Source organism: Polypterus senegalus, chromosome 2, assembly GCF_016835505.1.
Source record: "Polypterus senegalus isolate Bchr_013 chromosome 2, ASM1683550v1, whole genome shotgun sequence".
In the NCBI taxonomy this organism is placed as follows: domain Eukaryota; kingdom Metazoa; phylum Chordata; class Cladistia; order Polypteriformes; family Polypteridae; genus Polypterus; species Polypterus senegalus.
In genome coordinates, this window is record NC_053155.1 from 34,833,849 (window position 1) to 34,853,757 (window position 19,909).

Genomic DNA, 19,909 nt, shown 5'->3' on the forward strand with positions numbered 1-19,909 from the left:
GCGGATTCCAGTACTCAAACACTCAAATCAACAAATCTGCCCACAACATCAGTCAAGACTGCACAACATCCACCTTCTGACTACACATCTCAATGGATAACTAAAGAAATGTAAAATTACTGTATAATAGGAAATGTAAAACATCCCATGACAAAATAGCTGTAGCGTTTAAACACGTACAGTGATATCTTGGAATCCGAACTTAATCCATTCTAGAATCCCATTCGAGTTCCAAATCATTTGAGTTCCAAGACAAATTTTCCCCTTTAAAATAATAGAAACTGGATTAATCCACTCCTGGGTCCCACAAAGTTGAATTTTCAAAAAAAAGATTTTAAGAGTAAATACACTGGATTTTAAGGTAAAATATTAACAAATAATAATAATATTTGAATAAAAATGTAAATTAATAAAATGAAGAATGTAAAAATCTGTATTTACCTTGCTTCTCCATGCATAACAACACTATGGATCCCAGTCCTTTTCTTAAAGTTCTCAAATCACCCCTAATGGCTTTAAATTCCTCCTTTTGAGCACTAGTAACAGGCATGCCTTTCACTAAATCATTGTGGAGGACCCTGGCTTTCTCACAAATTATCATCTCGGAAATCACATCACCAGGCCAGCTGTTTTTCATTAATCCAAACTAAGAGGAGTTTTTCCATCTCTTCCATACTCTTCGATCTCCTATAGGTCAGTGTCATAACCCCTTTCGCTACATCAGCTACTTTGATAGCTTCTTTATTTTTCAAAATCGTACAAACAGTCGATTTAGGCATCCCGAACATAGTAGCAAGATCAGCCACACATGTACCGCTTTCATGCTTAGTGATAAGATCTTTCTTAACTTCAATTGTAGCTCTAACAGCTTTCCTCTTACTTTCATTTTTCTCACTACATTTTTTAGGACCCATGACAAATACACTAAGCTGTTATTATATAAAAAAGTAACACAAAACAGGCACAAAAGCATAAAATTAGCAGTGAAAATCACGCAAGATGCTTTCACTACAGCTTCCAACAACGAACTGAACGACAAAGCGTATAGGTGGCCCGAGCGCTGGGGAAACGTACGCATAAACACACACGAACAACGTGCTGGCTGATCGGATTCCAAAACAGCGTTCGGATTCCGGGGCAAAATTTTCTTAAATTTTTCGTTCGGATTCCAAGTTGTTCTAGTTCTGGGGCTTTCGGATTCCGGGGGCAATACTGTATATCCATAGACCACAATGCTTCTTTAAACTCTATTTACTGTTGTTATGTCATATAGTTATGCAATAAATGACAGAATGATATTGAGGCAGGCAGAGGCACTTCCCTAACACGGTGCCAAGTAGCTCTGGTGATCTTTGTGTGTGTTTGTGTGTCTGTCTGTCTCCACTGTCGCAGTGCTCATTACAACGTACAGATTAATCATTAAGCTTCAGGTACCTTGTGATACTGAGCTCCTGAAAGGACAACAGCAATTTTAGCTTTTTTTATTTTCTCTCAGCTGTCATGTCTTTAGTTCTGGATCATTTGCTGTCTTTTTGAAACCCCGGTGGCAGTTTAAAATGCATGGACTGTAGAAATTGGGAGCAGGTGTTTTAGGAAGAAGCCCTGTGGGTGCAGCCTTTGCAGTGCAGGATTTCACCATCGTTCACACTTTTTAATGGGTTGTCTCCTACTGTTTATTCTTCTTTGATAATTATGTCTGGCTCCATGAGACTACTGTTCATTAACAACAGGGAGACCTACAAATAGCATGTGATGTAAAAAGCTAAAAAGCAGTAAGAGGCCCTTTTCCAAGGCCCAGTGACAATGCTTTTCCATTCAAAACAAATAATCTGCAGTGTTTTTTTTTTTCTAGAGTGATGCAGATTTAAAAATTCAAAATGGAAATCACAGACATGAGGGTAGAGGGTCAAAGAAACATTTGTTGAAAAAAGCAAACCAGAAATTGTAAATGTGAATGCAATGGTGGACTGGGCTGGGACGCCCCTTCGCTATATGTTCAGGGGGAGAAGCCATGGACTGTGCAATACCTACCACTGGACACTAGATGACCGCCCCCCTGGGTTGGAGCGGTGCCTCGGTTTCCCGCAGGGCTCCATGGGAATTGGAGCAGGGTGCAGCCCTGTTGGGTCCTGCAGGCTCCACCAGGGGGTGCTGCAGCTGGGACTCCTGAGCCCTAATGGGCAGTGTATTCACCACACCTGGAAGTACAACCACCTGGAGCACTTCCGGATGGACTATAAAAGGGCCCAGCAACCACCACTCAATGGTCAGAGTCGGAAGGAGGAGGACGAAGCTTGGCAGTGGAGTGGTGGTGGTGCCAAATTAGAGTGTTTGTGCTTGTGTTTTGGGTGTTTTGTCTACTTGGGACTGTGTTGTGCCTGTGGGTGTCACGGATAAGATGTGCCCCACAGGTGAAGAAAAATAAAAGGCTTTCTCGGTTTTATACGTGCCACTGGTGTGAGTCTGTGTCAGGTCAGGTGCCTATATAGCGCCTTTTTGTTTCAATTCTTAATTGAAAACCTGTAATTATTTAACCAAAAAAAAAGTTAATTTAAATTCTTTTTGAGAGGGGGGTCTTTCAGGTAAAGTTTTGATAATTCTGAATCTTACCTGCTGTGTTCTGCCACAAAATGAGAAATTCAATCCTAAACTCAATGTCAACAAACCAAACATGAGATCCTAATCACCAAAGCTTCATACGTGCACACATTGCTTTTTAGAGCCTACATCCTTAATTCTTCTAATACAAAAACCCTGAAGCAAACCACCACAAAGCTATGGAAACGTGTTTTGCCAGCACCAGCATGTGGTGGCATATTCATTCATGGACAACAATAATCCTCTTTTAACTGAGAGTCCACAATTTAATGGCTCTTAGCCTGCATGTGGTGGTAAATTACCTTTCTCTCGAGTAAACCTGGAATTACTCATTGAAAAATCTGCAAGCTTCTTACTGCTAGGTAAGGCCATGTTTGAACAAAAATGGAATAACAATTATGCTTTAAAAAGGAAACTCAAAAAGTGTTGGCAAGGGTTATCATATCTTCTATATTAATTTTCCTGTTTACTTTAATTCTTATAAAGAGTAATAGGAAGTTATGGCTAACATGCAAACTCCATACAGTCCATATGTAGACAGTTAATCAAAGGGGTTGATGGAAGGTGACATAATTTGTACAAACTGACAGCCAGGTTACTGACAGTTAACTAACATCTGAACAGAACAGGGATGCTGAAAGAAGCTCAGAAGGTTCAACTCAATGTACCATTTCATGGGCTGAATAAAGCAGACAACAACTCAAATGAGTTCCACCCTTGACAGCGATACACAAGAAAGGGTGGCTTTAGTGAGATAATAATGAACACAAACAGTGGACACTGGAAGAAATGTCTAAAGAATCACTCTTCTGTTGGATTCATACTGGTGGGAGAACCAGAATCTGGCAAAATTGTCTTGAATTTGAGCTGTGATTCTATTGATGGGTCAATCTCTAAGGCACCTGAGATCTCACTGTCATAAAGACTGGCTCTAAAATGGTGAAACCATCTTCTCCAGTAACTAAGCTAAACATCAGACAGGGTTGCCATTGCCTTAATGTTCCTCAGAATCAATAAAGTATTACTTATACCTCTAATAAATTCATTATTAAGGATTTCTTTCTTTTACCTTCATTGTTTTTATTCCAATCCAGAAACCCCTTCAGTCTGCAGTCACATATCCAAGGATTTCCATGTAGATACGCATTTTCCAGTAAAGGCATCGTCTTAAACATGTCTCCTGGGAGTGTTCTTAGAGCATTTTCAGACAGGTACAGGTGCTTCACAGTTGATATTTTAAAATGTTGAAGGAAAGAAAAGGTGGCAAATGTGCTGGGGTGGAGCTGCTGAATTTGGTTGCCCTCTAGATGGACCAGTCGCAGAGAAGTCAAGCCATTAAAAGCATCCGGGTGAATAAACTCGATCTTGTTGTGATCAACATGCAGCCTCATCAGACTAGAGAGTCCCTGAAAAGTCTGTCCAGTTATAATTTTTAGTTTGTTATAACTCATTTTTAATACCTATTGAAAAAACAAAAGGAGAACAGCATTAATTTTGTTTTTGGTGACATATTCATGTCATGAAATGGCAAATTATTTTTTAGTTATAAAATGTAAACTGGTTACTGGATTTTTTCACCAACCGCCCCCAGTCTGTCAGGACGGGCAAACACACATCCTCCACCTTTACCCTGAGCACTGGTGTACCGCAAGGATGCACTCTTCACCCATGACTGTCAACCCATCCACCAATCAAACATTATTGTTAAATCTGCAGATGATACGACTGTCATTGGGCTTGTAACAGACAACAGTGAAGCTGCATATAGGGAAGAGGTTCAGAATCTGACAGCATGGTGCAACACCAACAACCTGCTCTTAAATACCAAAAAGACCAAAGAAGTTATTCTGGACTTTAGGACCACTAAAAAGACCAATCACAGTCCGATCACAATCAATGCAGATGCTGTGGAGAGAGTTTCCAGCTTTAAGTTTCTAGGAGTCACCATCTCAGAGGACCTGTCCTGGGCTGACAACAACTTGGCTATAATAAGCAAAGCACAACAACGCCTCTATTTTCTCAGGAAGCTAAGGAGAGCTGACCTCCCCCAGAAGCAGCTGGTTAATTTCTATAAATGCACTACAGAGAGCATCTTAACTATCTGCATGATGGCCTGGTATAACAGCTGCACCAAGGCTGCTAAAGAAGCCCTGCAGTGGGTCGTAAAAACAGCAGAGGCCATTATTGGGACTGAAATGCCATCACTCGAAATCTTGTATAAGACTCGCTGTGTGAGAAAAGCCAAAAACATTCTCAAGGACAAAACTCATCCTGGAAATTCTTTGTTTGAGCTCATCCCGTCAGGCAGACGCTTTAGGTTAGTCCATGTACACACAAACAGACTAAAAAAGAGCTTTTTCCCGTCTGCCATAAACTTTTTGAACTCTGAATCTCCTCAGTCTGAGATCATTTTTAATTGAACATGTGCAATAAGCTATATTGGTAATGTGAAATATACTAATGTAATAAAATATGTAATGTACTATTCATTAACAGGTGCAATAACAATTTATGCTGCTGTACTTTGAGCAATAATAATTTGCTCTGGTTACTTGATCACTTAACACCTTATATGACATATCTGGAATTATCTGACTTTTCTTTAAATGCACCTTACACATTGTTACACAATGACTATAAAGTGCTTGAACTTGAACTAAAGATTTCAAAACTGCATCCTCACTACATTTTAAAGTTGTAATCTCTGTACAGGAATAATGACTGAGAAGGAGAGACAAATCTTCAGTTCAGAAGCACAGCATTATGGGAAGGCCTTTCCTTTTTAGGATGTACACCAATTTTTCCACAAGTAACCCATTTATATTGTTTCATCAAAAAATCCAAGCGTTTTACACATTTTCAGCATACAGTACAACTGGATAACTGAAATTGGGATTATGCAACACAAGTAATGTAAGATTTTCTTACTGTTTTTCATGGATATTTTTTACCTTGTCTGCTGTTGAACAGCATTGGTCACCATTGAGTTCTATTAGATCAGTTTTTTTTCTCCATTCAGCATGAAAACATGGGATTAACATTTTTTTTCTCATCACTATAAACTACATGAGATAAGTAACTTATTAAAAAATATTATTTTTAGCTGGGGTATTCCTTTAAGAATCCATTAGCAAAGTGTGGCCTTTCTAGAAATATAATTCTACATATCCATTTCAGGCAAACTGAGAAAAATAACCTTTTTTTCTGATCAAGCACAATGGACAACTCTAACAGTAAGTAGCACAAGTCTATTAAGTCTAATGAGGATGGACTTTCAGGGAGATTTTCTTTGGTCTATTATTATATGTGAATTATATATATTGTGGGAGATGACTGATGCCCTTACCCTGCCAGGATGCTTGTGTAATGGAAGGAAAGGGAGAGAAAGCATGCTCATGCCATTCTCTCCCCCAGATCTCCAGGTGGCAGCCCCCCTGGGTTGCAGCGGTGCCTCAGTTTCCCACGGGGCACCATGGGAGATGGAGTCCTGCTAACCTGCCCTGCTGCCAGGGGTGCGGCCGGGTTTCTGAATTTCGACATTCACCGGCCACTCGAAGTACTCCTGAGTGCAGCATAAAAGGAGCCAGCTGCTACTGCTCCAGGAGCCAGGGTCAGGACAAAGGTGACAAAGCTTGTTGGAGGAGGAGTGGAGGTGGAAAGAAGCAGAGAGAGAGAAGACAAAGTGTTGTAATTTATTATTGTGCTTGTTGGACTGTGTTTTGGTGGTGGAGTCACCCTGGCCATCGGACCTTACTCTTATTCTATGTTAATTAATGTTGACTTATGTTTATCTTTTATTGTGTCTTCTATTTCTCTATTCATTTTGTAAAGCACTTTGAGCTACATTTTTTTTGTATGAATATGTGCTATATAAATAAATGTTGATTGACTGATTGATTGATTGATTGGAGTTCCACTCAAATAAACCCGTGTGCTGGTTGTTGAACTTGTGTCTGAGTCTGTCTATTTCTGGATTGGGAGCTGGAGTGCCCCTTGCAGGCTACAATATATAATGTCCCCTTGAGATTAAAAAAGTGAATTTAATCTAATCTAATCAATTTTCATAATGTGAAGGTTACTTTAAATATGAATAAAGAATAAGCTAGAAAGTCTTAGAATAAAACTTTTTGCTTTAACGTTTCAGTTGGTCTGCAATAAAAATGTGTTTCCTTGCTCTGGTTAGTGAATAACAGGACAGAACCAACTAAAAGAGAGCCTTGAGATCTAATGAAAAGTCTAGTCATCATAGTTTTTAGGCCTGCAAAAAGTAAAGGCACATTTTGTACTAGCCCAGGATCATGGGTAGAACAATGATTGGTAGAAGAGTCAAGCACATAGGCCATGTAATGCCTAGGACTGATTCAAGAGACATCCTGGAGGCACAAGTAGAAGCAAAAGAAGGCCTTCATTCACACATGCCCAGGTACATCAAGAAATGGCATTAGGCAGTTACCCCAAAACGACTTACAACTCAGCATGTGGTTTGTTGTGTCGTGTTAGCCATTATGGATGCAATGAGAAGTCAAACAAAACGTCACTGTTTGTTGGCTGAAGGGCTTGAGCTGCCCCGAAAGTTTGCATATTGTAATCTGTTTATGTAGCCAATAAAATGTGTCCTATTGCTTGACTTCTCATGTGATGAAGACCATGGAGTGGCTGCTGCTTCACCACATGAGGCCACAGGTCCGCCACGTCCTCGACCCTCTGCAGTTCGCATACCAGGAGAAGGTGGGAGCGGAGGATGCCATCATCTACTGTATATGCTACACTGATCCCTCTCCCACTTGGACAGAGGCAGTGGTGCTGTAAGAATTATGTTTCTGGACTTTTCTAGCACCTTCAACAGCATCCAACCTCTGCTCCTTAGGGACAAGTGGACAGAGATGGGAGTAGACTCATACCTGGTGGCATGGATCGTGGACAATCTTACAGACAGACCTCAGTATGTGCGTCTCGGGAACTGCAGGTCTGACATTGTGGTCAGCAACACAGGAGCACCGCAGGGGACTGTACTTTCTCCGGTCCTGTTCAATCTATATACATCAGACTTCCAATATGTTTCGGAGTCCTGCCACGTGCAAAAGTTTGCTGACGACACTGCTATCATGGGCTGCATCAGGAGTGGGAAGGAGGAGGGGTATAGGAACCTGATCAAGGACTTAAATGGTGCGACTCAAACCACTTACACCTGAACACCAGCAAGACCAAGGAGCTGGTGGTGGATTTTAGGAGACCCAGGCCCCTCCTGGACCCCATGATTATCAGAGGTGACTGTGTGCAGAGGGTGCAGACCTATAAATACCTGGGAGTGCAGCTGGATGATAAATTGGACTGGACTGCCAATACTGATGCTCTGTGCAAGAGAGGACAGAGCCGACTATACTTCCTTAGAAGGTTGGTGCCCTTCAACATCTGCAAAAAGATGTTGTAGATGTTCTACCAGACGGTTGTGGCGAGTGCCCTCTTCTACGCGGTGGTGTGCTGGGGAGGCAGCATAAAGATGAAGGAAGCCTCACGCCTGGACAAACTTGTTAAGAAGGCAGGCTCTATTGTAGGAATGAAGCTGGACAGTTTAACATCTGTAGCAGAGCGACTGGTGCTGAGCAGACTCCTGTCAATCATGGAGAATCCACTGCATCCACTGAACAGGATCATCTCCAGACAGAGGAGCAGCTTCAGCGACAGACTGCTGTCACCGTCCTGCTCCACTGACAGACTGAGGAGATCGTTCCTCCCCCACACTATGCGACTCTTCAGTTTCACCCGGGTGGGTAAACTTTAACATTATTTAAAGTTATTGTCTGTCTGTTATACCTTCATTGTTATCACTCTTTAATTTAATATTGTTCTTTATCAGTATACTGCTGCTGGATTATGTGAATTTCCCCTTGGGATTAATAAAGTATCTATCTATCTATCTATCTATCTATCTATCTATCTATCTATCTATCTATCTATCTATCTATCTATCTATCTATCTATCTATCTATCTATCTATCTATCTATCTATCTATCTATATGTATGTCAGTGCAGAGTGACTTTGTTCATTAAATACCATTAAGTGTTTCAGGGCACAATGACTGTGTCTGGGTATTTGGTGTGTGCATTTCTTATAAAGGTGAATTAGGTCCTTAATTGTCTCCATAAAAACTAAAATCTAAAGCAATCTGTCTCTTTTAAACCCAAGCCACTGCTGAAAGATCTCACACACAAGCCCTGAAGGAGCAAAACAAAGAAAAAGTAGCAGCACAGAGATTAATAGTAAATAAACACCTCACTCAGTACCAACTGTTAAATTTCACTGTCAGCTTTAATATTTGGAGGTGCTGATTGACTTAAAGTACAGGGGATTTTGGAAGTATTCAGACCATGTCACTTTATACACACTTTACTTCTTTGTAGACTTAATTTTAATCAGATAAACTTGCCATTTCTACACATCAATCTATACGCAATAACCCACAATGATGAAGTGAAAACATGCTTTAGAAATGTCTGCAGATTTCTTAAAAATCGAAAACAGAACTCTTTAATTCATGTTAGATATTCAGCCCCTTATTTCTTTGTAGAAGCCTCTTTTGACAGCAATTGTTTAAACACATGTTGGGTGTCAAATCAGCTGAAGTTCCAGTCAGGTAGTGACACACGTATGTGTTTGCACCATACATTATTTACTCATTCACCAACCAGGTTGGGCAGCAAAGTTGCAGTACACGTGCGTGAAAGGTCTGCAAATGACCAACACAAATTAGGCAGGTAGCCTACATCAGATATTGACATCCACATCCAGCTCTGAAGACCCATCTGTACTCCTCGATCAATGGTCAAGAGGCCAGTCTAGAGTCCAGTCTAGTCTTCAGTTCAAAAGCTGAAACATGCTTGCCGTATGCAGAGTTTTCCAGTAGAGTTTCTTTTACAAAAATGCATGTATGTTGCATGTTGTGAGTATACAACTTGATAGGTGACGTCTGGGTAATGCAACACAAGTAATGTGAGTCTTTCTTTCTATGTTCATTTTTTATATCGTTTGTGGTTGTCCAGCACTGAGCTCCATAAAGCACCATTCTATCAGAAAACCTGCTATCTGTGTAATCCATAAAAAAAACGATATTAAAACATCTTATCAGCCAACACTACTAAATACATGGGGTCAATGACAAAAATAGAAAATATAATTTTTAGGTAGAGCATTCCTTTAATTGACTCACATCTTTCAGTTTTTACTTCATTCCATTTCTTATATATTACTATGTGCATTTATTTATATTATTTTATTTTTCTATATGCATAATAACATGTTGTTTTCCTTTAAATTTTCCATTACTGTCTTATGTATTCTGAAGTTTAATCTGATTGTTATTAATGTCCTATTTTTGTTTATTAATTCACATGTGTGACATTTGCTGTAGACAAATAAAGTGCTAATATCTAATAATAATAATAATCAATTACATATAAGTAGCACTTTCTCACTATTCAGAGCGTTTCGACAGAGGGGAGTCACTTCAAACACCACTAATGTGTAGCACCAACCTGGATGATGCAACGGCAGCCATTTTTGCACCAGTATGCTTACCACACATTAGCTATTAGGTGGTTACGTGGTAAAAGACAGTTAGCCAATTAGAAACACAAGACAATTATGGGCCGAGAAGGCCATTGAGAGAAAGACCCTGCTCTTTTTGAAAGATGCCCAGGAATCTTTAATGACCATAGAGAGACAGAACCTCAGTTTTACATCTCATCCGAAGGATGGTACCATATTTAAAGCACAGTGTCCCCGTCACTGCACTGGGGCATTGGGATCCACATTCAGACTACAGGCTAAGCGTCCCCTACTGGTACTAGTCAGTCCCAAACGTGCTTAGCTTCAGGTAGATGACCTGTTCTAAAGTGCATATGGCATCTATCTATCTATCTATCTATCTATCTATCTATCTATCTATCTATCTATCTATCTATCTATCTATCTATCTATCTATCTATCTATCTATCTATCTATCTATCTATCTATCTATCTGCTTCCTGTTTTTCTGTCGCTGTGCATGCTGGGTGGTTGTTTCGAATGCGTGCTAGTGGAACAGGTGGTGGATGCTGTGAGGTGAGTGTAGTGATTTCTTTTCTTTTGATTTCTACTTTCTTATTTCTATCTTTCTTTGGTGTAAACACCTTGTTTTGAACTGACTGGCTTAGGCCACGGCAGCCGCAATGGTTGCAAATCTTGAGGGTCTAAGCCGCCGCCATGGGGTTAAACTTATATCGGAGGAGTTTGTCCCGTTGGAAGCAGGAATGTTGGCGGTAGGCGAAGTGGTCGGAGGTGAAAATATCAAGTCGGCTTTGCGAATGAGCGGGTCGATTGTTGTTTTCCTGAGCTCTGTGGATTTAGTTCCCATAGTGGTTGAGAAGGGGGTCGTAATTAATGGCTCCTTTGTACAGGTTCCCCTTTAGCCATCCTGTTCTGTAGAGTGACAATTTTGAATGTGCTGCCCCTTCTGAAGAATGAAACTATAGCAAAAGAGTTGGAGCGGCATGGACGATTGGTTTCGAAAATTCATTATATTCCTTTAGATTGTAAATTGCCGGATTTAAAACATGTTTTGTCATTTAGGAGACAAGTGTATATGGTTTTAAATAGAATGGATGAAGAATTAAATGTGCCAATGAAGTTTAGAGTAGACGGTTTTGATTATGTGATTTTCGTCACTTCGAATGAAATGAAATGTTCTGGGTGAGAGAGTGAAGCCCATTTAATTAAACAGTGTCCTGTGAGAAAACATGAGAATAAGAAAACTGGCCATGCAGATACAGAAAAAGAGGGGCCGGAAGTGGAAGATCATGCAATTGTGGCTGAAGGCGTAGAGGCGCTTGTAGAGGTGCAGGGTGATAAGAATAGAAATCCCACTAGATCTGAAGGGCAGGAGAATCAAGTGCCTCTCAGAGATGAGCCAAATGAAGGCGGTAGTGAGACTGTAGATCAAACAGCGGCAGCAACAGAAAGTGTGTGGAGAGACATTAACATGGACGAGGGAGGCAGCATCAAGCCTAAGGAAAAGGATGAATTTAAACGTCCTGCTCAAAAGAGGCAAGAAGAAAGAGAAGATCGGGCATGAAAAAAAATTGTTTTAAGTCAGGGCTCTGGGCTGATAGGAGAGGATCCCGCCTATGGTCTTTGTCAGGAGGATTTTCCCGTCTTCACGGAGATGGACGATGACGGTTCAACCGCGGGGAGTGTCGATGAAGAGAATATCTCTGATGGGTCTGCTGCCTCAGAGCCCCCAGAGTTAAAAGCCAGGGGGGGTTACAGCGCTCAAAGTGTAAAAAAGTTTTTGGTGAACACTGCCGGAAAAAAAGGGGTGGACGTGGCCGAATTTTTCCCTGACATTGATCTCTTTATATCATCTGTCCGCAGGTTGCAGCAAAACAAAGCAGCCTCTGCGATGTTTGACGTTAAAGAGCTCGTGAGGCTAAAGAATGTAACCAGTAAACTGAGGAAACAGTCTAATTTTAACATCACCTAATGGATAAGACCCCTGTAAAATCATTGTGGTGGTCCCTGGGTTTCATTGTGTGTTCATCTATATATTCAGTTACCATGGCAAGTGTACACATAGGAACCCTAAATATTAACGGGGGGAGAAATCCAGACAAGAGGGTCACACTTTTTGATTTTATCAGACAAAAAGATTTGAATGTCACTTTTTTACAAGAGACCCACATTGATGAGCAAAATCAGTGGGAGTGGAGCAGGGATTGGAAGGGGGACATTTTTTTAGTAATGGGACACATGTTAGTGCTAGAGTGGCTGTTTTATTTCTTGGAGGGCTTCAAGTAGAAGTCTGCACTATTGACGAGCTGGTGAAAGGGAGACTCCTGAAAGTGACAGTGAAATTTCAAGGCAGTGTCGTCACTTTCATTAACGTGTACACCCCTAATGAGGGTGAGGAGAGGCTCCACTTCTTTAACAAATTAGGAGATCTTTTATCTAAGTGTGAACCTGAGGAAGTGGTGGTGTCAGGAGGAGATTTTAATTGTACACTTGATACCAGAATGGACAGAAACAATGGACTGGAACCGCACCCTCATTCAGCACGAGCTTTGGGTATAATAATTAAGGAATTTGGGCTGGAAAATGTGTGGAAAGCTAAAAATGGGGCCTGTCGGCAATACACGTGGGAGAGGACGAGTGGAAACACAATCTCAATGGCGAGACTTGATTATTTTTACAGTTTCAAGCACTTGTTAGGTTTATTTAAAGTGTGCTCCCTCATACCTACAGGCTTCTCTGATCACAGTCTGGTGTGTTGTACACTTCTTTTTAATGTGTACAGACCCCGTAGTCCATACTGGCATTTTAACACGCTCCTTCTCAAAGTTCAGAACTTCAAAGAGTTATTTGTTCATTTCTGGGGAGGCTGGAAGGCTATGAAGAAGGAGTTCACCAGCTTACAACAGTGGTGGGAGGTTGGGAAGAGTCACATCCGGGCCTTGTGTCAGTAGTATACCAGAAATGTCAGCCAAGTATTGCGGTCAGAAAAGGCAGCTTTGGAAATCAAAAGAACTGATTTTCAAAAACAACTAGAGAAGGGTCCAAATGTGCAGCTTCAGGCGAGCCTGACTACTGCTAAACTGGGGTTGGCCCACCTGCTTGAGACCTGAGCTCAGTTGGCGTTAGTGAGAGCCCGCTTTCAGCAGTTGACTGAGATGGATGCACCAACACAATACTTTTTTGGGTTAGAGAAAAAAAAAACTCAGAGAGTAAAATATAGCATTGTATAAAAACACTCGATGGCAGAGAGACACAAGAGCCCAGTGAAATAAGGCAGGTGGCCCGTGAATTCTAGGAACTTCTATTTGCTGCAGATGGTGAAGGTGGCAGTGAAGACTAACAGGCTTTTTTGCAGGACTTAACACAGATTCCCAATGCAGATGTGGCAGATCTGAATAGTGAGGTGACCTTCGCAGAACTCACCACAGCCCTTTGACAGCTGAAAACATGGAAGGTCGCAGGAATCGATGGCATTCCAGTTGAGTTTTATAAAGAGTTCTGGGATGTCATTGGCCTGGACTTGTTGGAAGTGTTCTGGTGGGGTTTTAAAACTGGTTTGTTACCTCAAAGCTGCCGTAGAGCCATGTCTCATTAAGAACTGGTGGCCAGTGTCTCTCTTATGCGCAGATTATAAAGTTCTCTCCAAAGCCTTAGCTAACAGGATGGTCCAAGTTTTAGGGAGAGTGGTGCATCCTGATCAAAATTACTGTGTGGCTGGCAGGTCAACTTTTAATAACATTTTTTTAATTTGGGACATTTTGACTGCTGCAGAACTGTTTGGTTTTCGGACTGGTCTTATTTTTTTTGACCAGGAAAAAGCATTTGACAGGGTCAGTCACTCATTTTTATGGAATACCATGAAGGCTTTTGGGTTTGGGGAGTCTTTTATTAAATATATTTGCTTTTTTTATAATGACATTTCTGGTATCGTAAAGGTCAATGGTGGCTTGTGTGCGCCTTTCAGTGTCAGAAGAGGAGTCAGACAGGGCGTTGGAGCCTTTCCTGGTTCACCTGAGGAAGGTGCTTACTGGTCTCTCCATCCCCAACTGCAACATGGACCCTGTGAAAGTCACTGCTTATGCAGATGATCTCGCAGTAGTCATCACAGTCCAGAAGGATTTGGACAAACTAACAGAATGTCTGTGGAATTACAGTAAAGCATCTTCGGCTAAAATTAATTGGAATAAAAGCAGTGCAGTGCTGGTTGGGAACTGGACAGGATGTAATCCTCCTCGACTGGATGGGGGTCTGCAGTGGACAACTGGGGGCTTCCTGTACTTGGGAGTCCATCTTGGAGATGACCACTACATTCAAAGGAACTGGGAGGGTCTGTTAGACAAGGTTACAGCTCGGCTTGCTAAGTGGAAGTGGATCCTCCCTCAGTTATCCTATAGAGGACGGATGCTGGTAATTAATAACCTGGTGACTTCCAGCCTGTGGCACAAATGTATTTGTCTACAACCTCCACCTTTGCTTGTTCAACAGATACAGGAAACGATTATTGATTTCTTTTGGACTGGTGCCCATTGACTACGGAAGGGCATTTTATTCTTGCCATTGGACGAAGGCGGACAAGGACTTATTGACATTACCAGCAGAATTGCTGCTTTCCACCTTTAGACCATTCAGAAACTGCTGTACCCTGTTGCGCAAAGCCAGTGGATGAACTTGCCCATACTTTTCTTTACACAGGCCAGGCATATGGGACTTGGGAAAAGTTTACTGCTGTGCCATAAGATCAGGACTTTACGTGTGCCAGATTTTTATAAATAGCAGCATGGCAACTTCTGTAGATCAAAAAGGACTGTGATGACCTCTCCCCATTTTGGGTCCTTAAAGAACTGATGCTCTACAATCCTGAGGTTGGTACTGCTACAGGACTTTCTGAAAATTTTATTCATCACTTCATAATACATAGAATAACCACAATAAAGGACATCATTGACTAGGAAAATTACACTTGGAAAAGTGCACAAGTGGTAACAGTGGAGACAGGAGTTCGCTCAGTACACCTAATAGAGATGTTTCTGTGTCAGATAAGATCATCACTGGACAGGGAATCCATGACACTCCTGCACAGAATTTTCACCTCAAAACTGAAGCCAACTGATGAGACGCCTTTTCCATTTCTTACTGTATCTCCAGCTGTGGGATGGTGAGACCGATGTTTTAGCCTTACATTCTCTTAGAGCTTTATCTCTGCCTTTGGTGCCCAGCAAGCAGCTCTACAGGATATGTGTGAAGGTGAACCACCTGGAACAGCTGAACACACGAAAACACGACACACCTTGGAGAGACAAGCTTGGAGCCCCTCAAGGACTGAGCCCCGCCTGAAGGTCGTTGTACAAGCCGCCATTGGCCAGTAGGGTGGGAGACCTGCAGTTGAGGTTAGTGCATGGGATACTAGCGGTGAACTCCTTCTTATCGATTATACTGTATGTCCGGAGGTTTCGGATTGCTGTCCTTTTTGTGTTCATCGTGCTTTTATGTATTGTGAGAGGCTCCAGACCTTTTTTAGTAAAATTGAAAGAATGGTAGAAGGGCTGGGAGTCATGTATAATGGCACGGTGTTTGTATTTGGGGTGAGAATTACAAGACAAACAAGAGAAAATATGAATTTAATTAATTTCCTTATTGGACAAGCAAAATTGTTCAATATGGAAGACCCGTAAAAACAAAATTACTGGGATTTGGATTCAAAATGTTGTTGTCTTTTTTAGAAAAGTGTATGAAAGTAGGATATTAGTGGATTTTAATTTTTATAAGTGTACAAATAATTTAGGACAGTTTAAGGAAGTGTGGTGCCTGAATAATGTACTGTGTAAATGTAATGATGATAATTTGCAATTTGTCCTCTGAGTTTGGTGTTTTACTTATTTATAAATTGGGATGATAAATACAATTAAGGGTAAGTAGGATTGGAGGGTGGAAACAATGGGAGGATTTATATAAATATATTTTAATTCCAAGGACAATATGAATATGTAATGGTTTGAAGCTGAATATTTATCATTAGGATTGTGTGTACTGTACAGGTTTTCTGTAGACTTAAGATTGAGTTTGGTTTACTGTTTTGATTTTTCCTGTGTTTATTTAATAAAGTTTGGTTTTTAAAAATAAAAAAAATCTATCTATCTATCTATCTATCTATCTATCTATCTATCTATCTATCTATCTATCTATCTATCTATCTATCTGTCTGTTACATGATTGTGTATGTTTATTCAATAATATATTGATATACTGTATATTGCACTGGTGGAGCACATCAGTTTTACATTTCTCAGTTATAACATGATGGCAAGTAAGCTTAAAGAGATATTGTGTCTTTACTAACACTGCTGCTTCTGTTTTGATTTGCCAAAGTATCTTTTCTGTAGAACTGTAACAAATTGTTTTACAAGTTACATACAGTATGGTTTGTTTGTCAATGCTTTTGAGCTGCGGACTTTTACTTGGGGTCTCTAATGATTTTACCTACTGAACTAAAATTGAACGTGCTGTTATGATGCATGCCCTACTTTATTCCATGGTTTCTTTCCTTTTTATTAAATAAAGAAAATTCCTCCCTTATGGTTGTTGCTGGAGTCCAAATGGGTCTCCTCAGGTTCTGTTCCCACCCTCAGCTTCTCTGGTATTAATCTTAAGACTTCTAAGGTGGGTGGTCTAGTCATTTATGCTATAGAAATGTGGCATAAGGTGGGAAGAAGTCCTGGTCTTTGTCCAGCCTGGCACACACACTCTCCTATTTTTCACAACCTGGCCCTACACATTGGAGGTGGTCCCATTGAGTTCCATTTCTCGTCTAGTAAAGGCATTCACATATTGGTTGACGTATTTGATGGGTCAGACCTATGAACATTCCAGTTTCTAAAAGTTTCTTTCCTATTCAATCATTTTCTATTTTCTCCTACTTAGAAGTCAGGTCTGTCTATAAAGATTGTGGGGTTCCAGTCCCTTCTGCCCTTGCTTCCCATCCTTTGTATAATTCCTCACTTACTCTGTCCCCAGGTTGAAAACCAGTGTCTACATTATATGCAATGCTTTCTGAGGCTTCATATCGTCTGCTACCAATCAAGTCAGTATGGCTCAGATATTTTTCTCCAACTCCTTCAAATTCATTGAATTTAGTTCTTAAAAATGAAAATGGAAAAAGAAATCCTAATTATCAACAAACTCAATTTAAATCTGCCCACCGATCATATGTTACGGTCCATAAACAATATGCTTGGGGACTGTCATCAAACCCTTATTGTCACTTTTGCTCCCGGAAACACCCCAGGTACATTTATACATATGTTTTAGGACTGTTCTTCTGTGTTTATTTTTGGTCTGAGATGCCTGATTTTCATACTTCCTTTCTTTCTATTAGTTCCTCCTTCCTTCCCCAAATTTTCCTGCTTCTAAATTTGTGCTCACTTAATTTTTCTGTTATGCAATACAGGCAATCACTGCTGAAATTGCCATTGCCTCTTATAGGAACGTTCCTGATTCTTTTTTTCTTTCTGTCTTGATGTGTTCCTTTCTTAATTTCATCCTTTTGAAGTTGTTCGTGTTGAGGATCAATGGGGCATGTGGCTCTTAAATTGATAAATGGATGGATACGGTACAGCTGGCCTGAGCATGGATGCCCCCGGTCAACTCTAATCGTTGGCTCTTCTTCTTCACAATGTGGTTGACGTTCTGCTCTCCCCTCACTTGCTGGTCCACATGAACTCCTTTATTCTTTCTCTGTCACTGTCAGTTTTAATTTGTAGGCTTGTGTTGATTTGTGTTTTAGGATAGTAGGGTTGGGAGTGGGCGCCAACCTTATCGTAATTCCTCTTAGAATGGATTATACTCCCCTTTACGGCTTAAGATTTCCTCTTATGTTGGCATTGTAATTCAATAGAAATTTGATGACAAAAAATATACAGTACATTGTCCCATACATGCGCATGGGAGGCAGCTAAAGGGCTCAGAAGAAGGTAATTCCCGGTCAGACCAGGAGGTGGCAGAGTGCACTAATCCTTTCTGTTATCGCCCTGCAGACCAAATGCGGGAAATTTCACCTGGCTCTCAGGACAATGTCACTTCCGGTTCCGCCCCAGAAGAGGTCACTTCCGGTCCAACAGAAGTGCAAACATCTGTGGAAGTAACCCCAGAGTAAGGCAGGAATAGTTCAATCAATCAGTCTTCATTCAGGCAGAGTAGATGGATTCATGCGTTGCAAGGCAAAGTTTCTCCTTTCTCGATCGGCTTTAATATCTTTTCCTTCTTCCCTCCCCCTTCCCCTTACTTATCAAAAATCATAATATTGTTTATCTTGTATTGCGCAAATCGGCCAACCGTTTCTGTTTTGTGTACGTGTCAGAGGGGCCCTAAAGAAGGAGAGGTCATCTTTCCTGTGTCTAACAGATGCATTCCTAAAAAGGAAGTTGTCCTTGGTCAGCTTACTGCACCCTGTCTTATGGCAGACGCCTGTATGTATAACCTGCCATTAGAGAAAAACAGCTTTGTCAGCTTTTAACCCTTAGTAGCTTGAAAGCACTTAAATTTTCTTTCCCACCTCCTAAGAAGCCCTGGCCCTAGAACCTCATTTCCGGTTTCTGTCCCAAGATCCCTCTTCTTCCTGCTTTTTCATCTATATATCCACCATGTTTCCTAACCTATTTAGTGCACACTTGTCTGTAAAGACTTTTGCACCAACCTTTTTTTTACAATCAGCAGCCAATTCTCAGTTATATGGGAAGCTGCCCCAAACCTCTTTATTGCGTCAAGGCTTGATTATTACCACAACATAGAATAAAGAAAATGATTTTTCACCTGTAAAGATATCAAATCCTTGAATACAGCATCAGGTAGGTTATGGATGTCATTCCCATGGATCATTAGTAGTTCCAGTTTTCTCAGTCCAGCCAAGGAACTTTCTGTTACTGAGTTAATGGTGTTAAACCTGAAAAGAGCACAGAAAACAAGGAATGCATCAGTCCATTGGTCCATTTGCTCTATGCACTTAGCCTGTTATAGTGGCAGGAGGAGAAGGACTCGTCACTTCATCACAGGGCCGACTCAATCAAGCTGGACAAATTTAGAGTCATCAATTAATTTAACTTTCAGATGTGTTCAGATGCTAGGAGGCCTAAAGACAAAACCAAAGAAAACCAACGAGAACACAGAGAGAAACTGCAAAATCCAAAATGAAAGTTACTGAAACTCAATACCCGTAGCAGTGAGCGTAATACATAAAGCACTTTTTCAGTTTTTGTAGGGTGTTTCATTTCCCAGCTTACACTGAAATTCTAGTCTAAATGTCTGTAAATTCCAAAGTAAAATGAAGCTTCAAAATATATTTAGATTAGATTAGATAGAACTTTATTTATCCCCATTTTTATACTAAACACTCTTTATATACACACAATATGGTCTGAATACACACCAAAATGACTAAAAAGCAAGAGACTTTTTAATTTGAGAGAACAAAAAACTGACTTGGCTGTCACAGTCCAAGTGAGGCCTTATGCAGGTGTGTTGCTCAATCGAGCTCAAGTCACACAATTTTGATGAATAATTTGTTGGCTGAAAGTCCACCGTGTTGGTGTGTCAGAGAGAGGATGTGCAGCATTGGTCATAATGGCACTCAGTTTTGTTCATTTCTCTCCTTTGCTACGACCTCCAGGGGGTCCAGAGTGTGCCCCATAACTGAGCCTGCCCTTTTAATTTGCTTGTTCATATGCTGCGCCTCTGTCCAAGTGACCGGCCCAGCATACCACAGCATGGCTGGT

At 40.8% G+C, this 19,909-nt stretch overlaps 1 protein-coding gene across 1 annotated transcript in view; it reads right to left on the reverse strand.

Annotated features, from left to right (window-relative positions):
- mxra5a (matrix-remodelling associated 5a) overlaps nucleotides 1–19,909 on the reverse strand; it is an 80,294-nt gene that overhangs the window by 25,961 nt on the left and 34,424 nt on the right. Inside the window, exons 3-4 of the mRNA XM_039743572.1 lie at nucleotides 18,951–19,080; nucleotides 3,668–4,058 (exon numbers count right to left, since the gene is read on the reverse strand). Of these exons, the coding sequence (XP_039599506.1) occupies nucleotides 3,668–4,058; nucleotides 18,951–19,080 (521 nt within the window). The remainder of the gene's footprint in view (nucleotides 1–3,667; nucleotides 4,059–18,950; nucleotides 19,081–19,909) is intronic.